We start from the raw sequence: 12,801 nt of genomic DNA, 5'->3' as shown, positions 1-12,801 counted from the left end.
ATAAACGATCACACGACATATATATGAGAAGGATGTAAAAGAGCGCACGATTCTGCTATAAAAATTTTATTGCTAGGATAAAAATGGAATAGATAGAGAAAAAGAGAGAGAAACCCCCATAAAACTACATAAACGCGGGATTCACCGAGGTCGAGCACATCGACAGTTGAAGAATCGAAGCTACAGAACAGTTAGTAATTTACGAGCGAGCCTGCTCGTAAATCTAACCGAGTGAAGTTGCATTACCCAATTCCATTTATCTCTCTTTGAAAAGATGCGGCTTCCCGTATGATTCCCGAGCTTTTATTCCCTTTTACATTTTCTGCAATCTATTTTTCGATTTAGTACGCAAACAAACATTACGCGCGATTTAAAGCTAAACCATTTGGCCGTTAATTGATTCGGTCGAAATATTTTTGTCGCAACGTGTAAAATAATGTACTTTTAACGAATAACAAACAGTAGGCGTTTAAAACCGTGTGTGTTACAGTCTTTTAAAATCGCCGTCCCTGTTTCATCAGGCAAAATTGAAATGAAAACAGATTCTATTTTAAATTCTAAAAAAAAAGTGTTTGATAACAGTCGTAACAAACATGTAACAATAATTGTTATTAAAGTTTCATTATATACGTATGATATATTGCAAACAACTCAGAATTGCACGGACGTCATTAGCGCTGATGAAAATTAATTTTTACAATTTTTCTCATATATACAATATATATATATATATATATATAAATAGTACGATTTTTCTGTTATGTATAAGTAATAGAGATAATTTAAAAGAAAAAGCATATTAAATCATCGATCATCAAAGATTATTTAACTTGGATTTTGTCAAAGCAATTTTAATAATGTGTAACGTAATTGTGCGTATCCTATAAACGACGATAATCACCTGGAAATCGTGAAAGCGGCGTCAACTTATGCGCGACGAACTTGTGCGCGCGCATACACACTATACACACACACACACACATACACATACACACACATACGTGTGTATCGGATTGGGAAAAGCTGGAAAACGCGCGGCACTTTTCCGATGACAATCAGACCGCAGCGACCGCCGACGGAATCTCGTCCGCGTTCCGCCACGCCCAATATAAAAGCCTCCCCTCCTGTCCCCCGTTTTTTACCCCTGCCCATCCGTCCCTTCGAAACCATCTCGTCGAGCGGCTTAATAAATCCGACAGACGGGATTGGCGTGCGCTATCAATTAAAAATGATGAAACCGAACGGCGCGGGGCGAGCGAGCGAGCGAATAGAACAACTCGCTGCATCTCTCGCGAGCCAAGCTGATTCCGCAACCGCCTTGTCCGCTGTGGCGTAATAAGCTTAAGCGATTAGGTATACCCCGGGGGCAGCCCGAGACGGTGCGGTGCCACGGTTAGCGAGAGAGTTGAGGGGGTGAAAATAAACGAGAGCGAGAGGCGCGCGGACCGCTCGTTCGAGAAAAACGAAAAAAGAAAAAAAAATAGAAAAAACCCTTTGCGCAGAGAAGAGTAGGAACGACGACGAAGACGGAAGACGGAAGAGCGCGCGTCGGTAGCTCTCGGCGGGTTTTAAACGTAATTTAAATTTTTAATTGCGAACCCGCCGCCGGAGAACGACGCCTCCAAGCTGTCGCGACGCCTTGTCTGTTTCGTTTCGAATTCCGTGTTCGCACAAGGATTCTCTTTTTCGAAATTCTTCTCGCACCGATTAGGTAAATGCATCCAAGTTTGTATTCCAGTGTCTGACAAAAGAGAGAACAAAAAAAAAAATATATATATATGTTATATGTTTCCAAAAGTGAAACATTATTTCAGAAATAATTTGTCGAAAAATAACTTATAAAGAGCTTTATTTATTAATTTCTTTCTATCGCGTTTTATATAATACAATATAATTATATACTAGCGTATTTGCAAAATAAAATTTAATCCACATAATCGCAATATAATTAACCGTTAATTTTTTTCTGCTTATGCTTCTAAATATCTGTTATCATTATCAAGTGAGTGAGAAAAGTAAATTTATACAGCAGTTTTATCACGGCGATGTTTATCGCACGATATATATTATATAACCTGTTTGCTAATAGTGATAAAAGTTTCAAAAGTTTTTTAATAGATAGATGATTCATGTAGACAGTAGTAGGCTTGGTCTTTCTTCAAATCGTTGTTCACTCTTTTAAAACCCATCCATAATCCACTTAAGGAGCGAAGGTAATTTCTACATTTCTCGCATTGCGTGTTTAATGGCAACCCTCTAACGAGCCAAATGTGCTCACGACACTACGAATTAGTATGGTCGCCTTGATAAAACCTTAATTGCAATCGACGCGTAATCTTGACCGTCGCCAGCAGGCGAGAGCCATTCGCAGCAATAAGAGGCGAGTGCCCGGTAAAAATCAATTCCGCGTTCGAGAAGGTAGAAAGAAAAAGCAGACTCGTAAGTCTGCCAGCCAGGTTATTATCCCATGTTGCCGAGAACTCCGCCCAATAGCGTAACAAGGTGGCGGTGGTGATAGAGCTTAGATCGAAAGATCCTTTTACGGACCTCTTTCTTACAATTAGCTTTCCTCTCTACGTGCTTTCTCTCTCTCTCTCTCTCTTTCTTTCTTTCTTTTTTTTTGTTGGAAAAAAATCACATTAGTCAGGAAGATGAAATTACCGTTATCAGCTCTCTCCATTACAATTCATAGATATTAATCTATAAAGTGTTATTTGTAATATCTAATATATAATTTTATCATCTCATTTTATATATTATTTTTTTACATATAATTATTTGAGGAAGTGACATTTTTTTTCTCAAGCTTAAATCTTAATTAAAAATTTTCAATTGTTATAAAATAAGAAATATATGAAAAATTTGAGGATTACGTATGAGAGTCTTATCGTATTCAAAGTTATGATTCTGTTGAACCATTGAAACCGCAGTAGCTGCGCCATTGGTCCTGCTCGGCAAGCGTGCCCCCGGGAACCTAATCGATGCGTCGTCGCACGCGACTGCGTGCTTTTATCGTTGTCACGCACATAATTAATTTAATTTAGTCTAATACGTCGGCCCAAGCGCGCCAGGCAGCGATTGCTGTTCCGATTGTTTGCACGGAAACGCCAGCGTTAACTCAGCCGACCGGTTGTTCGCCGAACACGACATTCGTATCCGTCAAATTTCGGCCAAGGAAGGATAAATCAGCTGTTCGTGCTGCAGGTCGCGTAAAATTATTTCTCTTCCAACAAGCAAGAGTTTTCATATTTTTCTTCGCAGCAACGTTGCGTTATTTATCTGTTTAATCTCAATAACATTTTGATATTCATCTCGTTTCGATATCAAAATGTACGTTATAAATTTTTTAAGTTTTTTTACTCTTACTATGTAATTATCAAAGTTATCTTTAATTACAAATTTTATGTATTTTAACATTACCTCTGGAGAAAACGATATAAATATATCAAATGCTTATATCTTAGGACAATTAAATTAAATTTTTAATATAGAGAGGAAGAGAGAGAGAGAGAGAGAGAGAGAGAGAGAGAGAAATCCTAAATATAAAATAAATTTATAAATCTATTAAACATCTCCAGAAATTTCATAAAGTTTTTCATTTCTTTCTCTATTTCATGAGAGAAAAGAAGAAAAGAGACATTTTTATCTACGGCCTACTTTAAAAAGAATAATTAATCTTATATAAAGAAATTAAATCTTTCCGTAATAAAAGCCTATTTCAGCAATATTTCCAGAGTCAAACGTCCCTACGTTGACGTTTAAACTTCAAAGCATTTATGCAAGAAAGAAAATACTTCTTTCGGATGGATTTTTGACTCACCTGAACACGTACTTCCGGAAGGTTGACCTTCATGGCGAGCTCCTCCCTGGAGTAGACGTCCGGGTAGTGGGACTTTTCGAACGCTCTCTCGAGCTCGTGCAGTTGGTAGGTCGTGAAGGTCGTCCGGTTGCGACGGTGTTTCTTCTTGCCCCCGTTGCCGTTTATGTCCTCCCCGCAGCCTGCGCCGAGTTCCTCGTCGCTGCCGCCGCCGGTGGAGTTGCAGCTGTTCTCACCTGGAAGCCGCAACAGAGAGAGAGAGAGGGAAAGTGAGTGAGTGAGTGAGTGAGTGAGTTAGTCAGGTCTCCTCGGAAACGATCGTTACTGGTAATAGGAGCAGTAATGGTGATCGATTTATCCGGAGTCGCAGGCGCTATTACCCCCATTATACGCGCATAATAGTAGCTATTAGAAGTGCCGCAACACGCGTGGCTATGCAGAATTGCATGCGTATGTGCGCAAAGTGTATGTGTGTAGATACATATGTGCGTGAATTCGGTCGCGCATTAAAACGTCATTCGCGCCTGGACATTTTTTGCAATTCGTGACCGAGCAGGCGCGAAATGCGACGCGCTATGCTTCGTTGAATGTAAAAGAGACAATGAGGATTAATTAGAGTATTTAATGCGTGCGTTATTCAGAGGGGAGGAAAGAGGGGAAGGAGGGGGAAGGGACGCTGGTTACGACTCGATAGGTGGATTATTTTTCTCATGAAATAAAAGCGTACATAAAGTATCGGTTGTCATACTTTCTTATGAAGATACGGTAATCTCAAAGTGAGCTTGTGTGTGAAAGATAAAATACGGATGAGCGGTAACAGCGTTTCATGTGCACGATGCGTCGTTACGAAATTTAATCAACCTTCTTCCAATATGATTTCGCTGGACAACAAAGGGAATGAGCTAAATTGCTATTTTTTTCTTTGTCAATAATTTAAGAAAATAAGTAAGAATTACTCTTTCTTCTTCTTTTCTTTTTATTTATGATGTTGATGTTGATGAAAATTGGATACCGTTATCGAGAATGAAACTGACGGGAAATAATCATTTACAAACGTTATAAAGTCGAAAGGAAATATTTGTGTAAAATACAATAAAATTTTATAATCCTTGTGGACATACCTTTAATGATTGTTTTGTAATCAATTTCTTTTATTTCGACTCTTCATTACTTTTAAAAGAAGAAACAGATGAAAATGACGAAATATAAGCTTCTGTTTTGTTCGTAATAAAAAAATAATTGCAATATGTGATAAAAAAAGAAGATAAATATGTATTTATATTATAAAAATATATTTAATGTATATTTTTTAACTATAACTTTCTAGATTCATAATTTTTGAAAATTTAAAGTTCTGATTTTGATAAAATTAATAAAAAATAAACGTAAGCAAGCAGCGAAGCTCATAGATTGTTTCTATATCTGTCACATTGAAATTTTATTTCTAAACGACGATGTCTTGAAAGAATCATTTAATCGTTCGGGAGATAAACGAGAACATGGTTGTAAGTGCGTGTTGGCACGCACGTTTTTCTATATCGGGCGACACGCGTCCGACGCGACGTACGTGCATCTGGAATTAGGTTCTATCATCGCTTATCTAACGCTTTTTATTAAGGCGACGGCCACATTGCCGCATCGTTATCGTCGTTAACGAAAGGCGCAACGCAACGGAAACGGAGCGAGGATTTACTTACGCTGTCAAACGATCACGCGATCGCATTTTCATTGTAAATAACATGTCCGCGACGTCATTCCACTGTATTTGTTGGGGCCACGTGGTACGTATATTCGTGCTCGGTATTTCGGTCGAGGTCTAATCGATTTAAAGCGCGGGATTAATTGCGCGACCGACTGCGATAATCGTCGTCGTGGAATGAATTGTTTAATTGTTTCATTTTTTAATGTGCAAATGGCATCGCGATGGGAAGCTTTACATTAGCGATGACAAGCGCTCCGCGGTCTTAAAAAATATAAGTCTCTGATGTGATTTTACCCAGGTCTTCACTCGTGATGTATTTTTACCGCAAATTATGGCGTGAAATATTACATTATTTTATATAAATGCAGAAAATTTACAAAAAAACTGAAAACATTTTGCCAGTAATTTCTCAAGTTATTTTTGAAAAGTCAGAAAATGTCATATCATAGTTTGCACATATCTTAATTGATATTTCATTTGTCATATGTTAATTGTAGCATCTATATTTATTCTTATCTTGCAGCAAAGAATTTAATTTTATGTTGAGTAACTTTTTTAATATTCAATTTTTTAATATCTTCTAAAAATTTATCTTCTAAAGATAAATATTATTTATGCATATTATTCAGTTTTAAAATACTCGCTTTCTTCGAAAATTAAAGTTTACTACTGTATATTAGTGCCTGTCGTACACTTTTTTCTCACCTACTTTCGTATAAATTACAATTTTCTCGTAAATTACGCGATCATCGCCAGACCGTGCAATTTGGTGGATTAAATCATTAAGTGAGTAATCACTGGGTAATTTTCGAACACTTTGCTGTGAGAGAACTTAAAGCGTCAACACACGGCGAGTTAATACGCTATCTCTTTCCTTGCAAATTACACCTCTCTGGACATCGATGATTACTTGTGGCTAAATGCCCAATCAAAAGTCGCATTATTTTCATTTTCGAGGTAATATCGTTCAAAAAGCTAAAGGTTCACGCGATTTCTTTTTGCGCGTATCAAAAGATTGTTGAATAAATATTAATATTCTATCAAAGGTATGTAAATTTTATTTCGCAAATTTAAGTAAGATTCCATCTAATCATCAAAAATATAAAATTTACGAGAAACTGTATGAAAGTTATAAAGTCGTGCGACGAGCAATTAAATGAATAAAAAAAAAAAAACAAATACAAATAAATTTCAATCTTACGTTTCTCGTAGCTCTTTCTTGGTTCTGCCAAGATTAATGCGACTATACAACAGGCGACACAATGCAGAACGCGTCGCTCACTGGGCGAACTATTACGCGATCATTTTCCCTGTAAATTACATCCATCCCGGGTGTTGCGGTTACTCGTCGACGAACGCCCGATCAAACCTCGCATTATTCCCGTCCCCGAGTGTAATATCGTCCAAGAAACCGAACAGCGCCACCGACGAAGAGATTGATCCTGCGGGACCGCGGGAGCAAATAGGTATTTTCCATCGAACACACCCTTGCCCCTTTCTCCCTCTCTCCTATCGTTCACTTCTTCCTTCCTCCTACTCTTGTCGTAAATTCTACCCTCGCCTCGATCAGAAAGTTTCTCTTTTAGGCAGCACCTCTCTAGAGAGAGAAATAACTCGGTTTTATACATACATACATACATATATATATATAATATAATAAGGTATTTTCTTTAGTATACATATATATATATATATATATACCTATATGCGAGTATATATATATATATATATATATATACATATATACATATATACATCTAAATGCTCTCATTAACTGCATAATTAACCTTCTCTCGCGTCGCAGCGCAGCGTATTAGATCGAATTGTGAGGGGAAAGGAAAAGGGGAGGTAATCGGGTGGCTCAATGGCGGGCGTTCCGCGCGCACTCGCGCGAGCGTGCGCAGCCGCTGGTGCGACGTGCATCCACGATCACGCACACGCGCACGTACCCACGCAACATCCACACGTATATACATCCCGACGTATAGCTTCCTCGCGAGAAGCTTCGCCCGGCGCTAACCAACAGCCTAATAACATCGCCTTGGCCGGGTGATTGACGCGCGCGCCTGTACCGGCTAATTATCAACAACAATCAATAATGTCTCCCCCTCTCCTCTCCTCTCCCTCTCCCCCTCCCCCCTCCCGAGAATGCCGCCGACGCTACCGTCCCGCTGCGCTCCCGTTTCCTCCTCTTCTTCGGTCGCAATCCACCTCCACCAACCTTCACCGACCTTTCCCGTTCTCTCTCTCTTTCTCTCTCTCTCTCTCTCTCTCTCTCTTTCTCGTCATCTTTCTTTATGCTATCTCCTTCGACATGCATTCGCGTCGGCAAGTCTGTTCCGAGTCGCCTAATCTCTCTTTTCCTCTTAGGGATCAATCTATATATCGAGCTAATGAAACAGAAATTTATGTGAACCTAAACGTATGCATGTTGTGTCTTTTAATTTTCCAAGAGGTTGCGCAAAATTTTGATGATTAGTTTAAATAAGTGATTTATGTGTTTACACGAGAAACTTGGACACTTTTTACAATTTGCAATATTTTGCAAATCAGGATTTCATCAAAATATTTTTATTTTGATGATGTAATTCGCAATAGCAGATATAAAGTGGAAAAATATCAAGTTGTTCTACGAAAATCACCATTATTTTTACATATTCAAAAAAACTTTTTGTGCAAAAACAAGATTTAGATAGCTTTAGTCATATGATTGTACTTTTATCTAATTTTGAGGATTATTTAAAGAAGACATTTTATTTTATTATATCTGAATTTTTTCCATGAGAATCTTTATATAAAAAGTAATAAGAAAAACATAATTTATAATTCATGAGTATCAAAGAAATTTATTTCTAATGTTTGTTTTATATTTGAATATATTTATAACAATCTTATATCTCTCCCTCACTCTCCAGAAAAAATGCATGAGATAATTTGATATAGAAAATAACAATGTCGTTGTTTTGAATTTCTTGGTGAATTTTAATTGGCCAATCGGGATTGTAAGACATAAATTGCAAATGTTTGCAAATGCATCATGGTGAAAGGTTATCAGCTAATTTAATTTAGCTTCACGGAAGCTTCACGTACAACCATGCGTGCATGTCAAAAGTTTATTCGTATACCATGCTTTGCATGAAATTTCAACCGACATTTAAGCATAAAAGTTGGAAATTTACACCTGGAAGTTGCGTGTCGTTATTTTCGTGTAAAAACGTATCTAGGAAACTTGAAAGAAACTGTATGAAATTATTTTTAATTAATTTAGATATGTATTATTAAAAACTACGTATAAATACATGTAAAGCGAAGATTATTCTATCCTTCGTAAAATTTTTAAACAAAACTACAGATAAATGATTGACATATCACGCGAGATGCATTCACGCGAACGATTTTGTTTCGCTCGTTTATTTGTATATATATTAAAAAATTGAAAACTGCGGAAAATGAATCCGAAACACTGGTATTGTTTGCGCGTGCGACGATTGCTCGAATTGTACGGATATTTGCAGAAGCGGATTTCTGTGATGCGGGTAGGCGTATACACGTCTGATTCGAATAACTGGATGCCTCGTGTATATGCGCGCGGATACGTCTGTGCAATAATTGGTTTCGGTCGGGACAGAGTAACCATCGTGATTAAATCCTACGGGGCAGATGCAACGTGGCGGAGCGGTGGGTTGCTCTTACTACTTGCCGTCCCATTATATCGAGGGGTACATATATCGTCGCGAACCTGTATTTTCATTTAAATGGAATACTATTGTTTGAAAAATTTATGACACTGTTCGAATACCGGAGATCAGGATTGAGATTGGAACCGATTAAGTGTGGGAGTAGTCATTTTTTTTTTTACCACTTTCCGTGTGTTAGAAAAATTTATAATTTTATATAAATTTTTAAACTCCAAAAGAGAAAGAGAAAAAAACGGAAAACTTATAAATCTATTCCTAGGTAAATATCGCACTTTATATTATTAATAACAAATATATATTTATATGAATTATATATATAAAATTCATCAGATGAACTCGGTATTACTTTGAATCATTCGCTATCTAATGCAGCTTTTACATTACTCTTATTCTACTCAATGTGATCAAAGTATAGAATAATTAAAACATTATACCTTTCCTGCGTTTTTATTGGCACAAATAGAGATATCCTGAGCAACAATTTTGTGACACGATCTCTGAAAGGATGAGCGACACAGTCGCTGGTATTTCGCGTTCACAAGCGACGGAGAAGATGCTATCGCGCGGATGTAAAGCGGTCCTAGTCGGTTCTAGCTACTTAAGAGATTGACACGACCAGATAGTATAAATGGACGATGCACACAGACCAGAAAAGGGAGAGAGAAAGATTCGTGGTTTCCCTTCTTGAGTCGGCCACCGACTCTAATGGGCCAACACTGATCGCTGATAAATTTCAAAACGCCATGGGGGCCCTTTGATTCTTCTAGGCAGCTTAATCGAGTTAAGGCGTCGATTGAAGAACGCGTTAGCGGTGAGTTAATGCGCGTCATTCCCGGGAGAATGATAGCACACACAGAATTATGTGTCTATAAGTGAGATATAAAATGAATGAATTATCGAAGCTAAAACAAACTAAATATTGCTTTTATGCTTATGTTGTCTTATTACTTGTATTACTTAAAGTAATCGTACGTTAAAAGTCACTTTCAAGGCTTGTAAAAGTTACAATTACAATTATTTCGATTATAATTAAATCTGTTTGGATAATTTGTGCTAATACAGACTAGTATTATCGTCACAGCATATTTTTTTTAGAGTTTACATCTTGTATGAAATGTAAGTACTTTTTGGTAAAAGTAATAGGGCATAAATTATTAATCTATGTGAGAAAAGCTATATGTACAAGTGCATATTTTATATAGTGTATATTTTAAAGTATTCTAGTCTTGACAGTCAGTTTTCGTTCACAATGTAATAGAATGTTTATATTTGGATGTTATATTTGATGATTTAATTTGACAAATACATAAATCATAGATATCGTGTACTTAGAATTTTTTTTATTATTTAAGAACGTGAACGTACGAAATGGAACTTAAAAAAAATCATCATATCAGATATGTCAAAAGTTATGCATTGTTATGTGCTTATTAAAAGCGGCTAGACTGGTGGTTCAGTTCGTTTCCCTGTGTTTGTAATGTAAACCGCATATATTCCAAAGCGCGCATTTAATATATTTGCGAGCAAATGTCGCGAATGATGAATTAGAGGTAAACGAATTGATTCCAACAAATATACGAGCTTTCGTATCAGTCGCGAACGATGATATCCCCGACTGCCGACCAAATTAATTAACGTCCCAATGGCATTTGTTAAAGGAGAATCGCACTTTGGCGTATAAAACGAGAAGCCGGTCAACCACCAATCAAGTGTCAAGATGGTTGTATAAACCCAATGAATCTTCGCGATTTTTTTTAGACATTCGTAATCCAATATTATTTCACAATGACAATTTTTTCGAGCGCTTATCATCAGTTTATCAGTTAATCAATTGATATCTCGAGACAACAATTTTGCAGAAATTTGAAATTTCTACGTAACGTCATTATATCGCTAAAACGCGCGATACATTTCTCGCCATCGCTTATCCCCTTTGTAATCGTGGAAATAATTAATAGTCGTTTATAAGGTAGATGCGAAAATTGATAGGCGAAAATTGCGCGAGATCAATAATATCAGGAGGATAAAGGAGGATAGACGCGCGATGATTTTGTAAACTCGGCGATATGCCGCGTGGAATATGGATATTAGAGTTGTGCCGCGTATTTAATTGAATTTCCTGTTCAATATTGATACGCCCAGCGCGGTATCCATAATCAAAGACTAGATGCCCAAAATGATTAGTATTTCGATCCGTGCTATTTTAGTTAGCTCGCCTGAGGAAAGATGATATAATCAGGATCATTAATTTCGTGACGCTAATACACGTCTAACGAATACGTTTAACTGCTATAGTGATATCATTCATGGTTCTATTTCAGCATAAATGACAATACTCAATTTTATTTTATTTATAATGTTATTTTTTAATACTTTCAATATTTTTTTTCTCTGATTTAATAAACATACACAAAGTAACTGTCGTGTATAAAATATTTTTTTTATAAACAAATTTTAATTTTAGTTTCTTGAATGCAGTCATTTTTCTATGCAATTGAATTTCAATTACAAATTTATCGAGACGGTAATTTCTTGACGAAATGTAAATATTTTTCAAATGCACGATATAGAGACTTTCTTACGAGAGGAAAGGAAGATTTTTTTCATGGATACTGCTCGATATTCGATGCAGGATACACCACGCCGTCGTTTGTACTTAAGCACGGCTGTCGATTCGGAATCTAATTTCCTTGATCGAGCGTAGGAGGGAGATGGAGGCAAGACAAGGAAAGATGGAGAACAGGAGGGGAAATAAGAGAAAGAGGAAAGGTATGTGCCGTCACATAGAGGGCTTAGCTCGCCGACCAAAGAGGATTACAGAATTTGTCTTCTCGTGGACCATCACCGGTGTCGTTCCTTCTTTTCCCTCCTCTTCCTTCTCTCTTTTTCTCTCTTTCTCTTTCCTCCTGGCTCTCTCTCTCTCTCTCTCTCTCTCTCTCACATCCCGACTCTTTCAGTTTTTATCTCCGGAACGAAACGCAATGGCCACTTTGCGCGGCACAAAGTTTCGACGGAAATTTCTTCGTAAAAGCCACTGTCACCTGTCGCGTTCTTTAATCCGACGCACGTATCGATCCTCGAGAGGTGTCTCCGCCCGCGAAACGGTGCTCTTTTGCCCGCTCGAGACACGACGGACGAGTGTTTTTATTACCGCGTTAGAGAAACGGTAGTACTTAACGCCGGCCAATACTTCCCAGTAAATTTAATTTATTTAAAGCACACGGAGAACTCGGATCATCGGGAGCTGTTAGTCCAGTTAATTGACGGGGGATTAATAAAGCGAGAGAGAAAGAGAAATGGAAAGAGAGAGAGAGAGAGAAAGAGAGAGAGAGAGAGAGAGAGAGAGAGAGAGAGAGAGAGAGAGAGAGAGAGAGAGAGAACGTAAATTAGCGAACTGGTTTCTGATCGATATCTCCGAACGAGGTTTTTCTTTATCGGCGTAAGCGAATGTAAACGGGTTATCTTTCTTCGAAGAGTCGTTACATTAAAAAACTCTCTCTCCCAGATCTATAATAAATTAAATTTCAGAGTGACCGATACCGATAGCAACGATAATAGCGTTATTAATAAAACACAGCATATGA

The 12,801-nt window shown here is 37.5% G+C and overlaps 1 protein-coding gene across 2 annotated transcripts in view; it reads right to left on the bottom strand.

The window, feature by feature from the left end:
* LOC140667756 (retina and anterior neural fold homeobox protein 2) overlaps window positions 1-12,801 on the bottom strand; it is a 45,895-nt gene that overhangs the window by 22,803 nt on the left and 10,291 nt on the right. For both annotated transcript variants that reach the window (XM_072895973.1, XM_072895974.1), the window contains exon 2: window positions 3,821-4,053. In XM_072895973.1, the coding sequence (XP_072752074.1) occupies window positions 3,821-4,053 (233 nt within the window). The remainder of the gene's footprint in view (window positions 1-3,820; window positions 4,054-12,801) is intronic.

Source organism: Anoplolepis gracilipes, chromosome 7 (genome assembly GCF_047496725.1).
Source record: "Anoplolepis gracilipes chromosome 7, ASM4749672v1, whole genome shotgun sequence".
Taxonomy (NCBI): Eukaryota; Metazoa; Arthropoda; class Insecta; order Hymenoptera; family Formicidae; genus Anoplolepis; species Anoplolepis gracilipes.
This window is presented reverse-complemented; position numbering and strand designations above follow the sequence as displayed.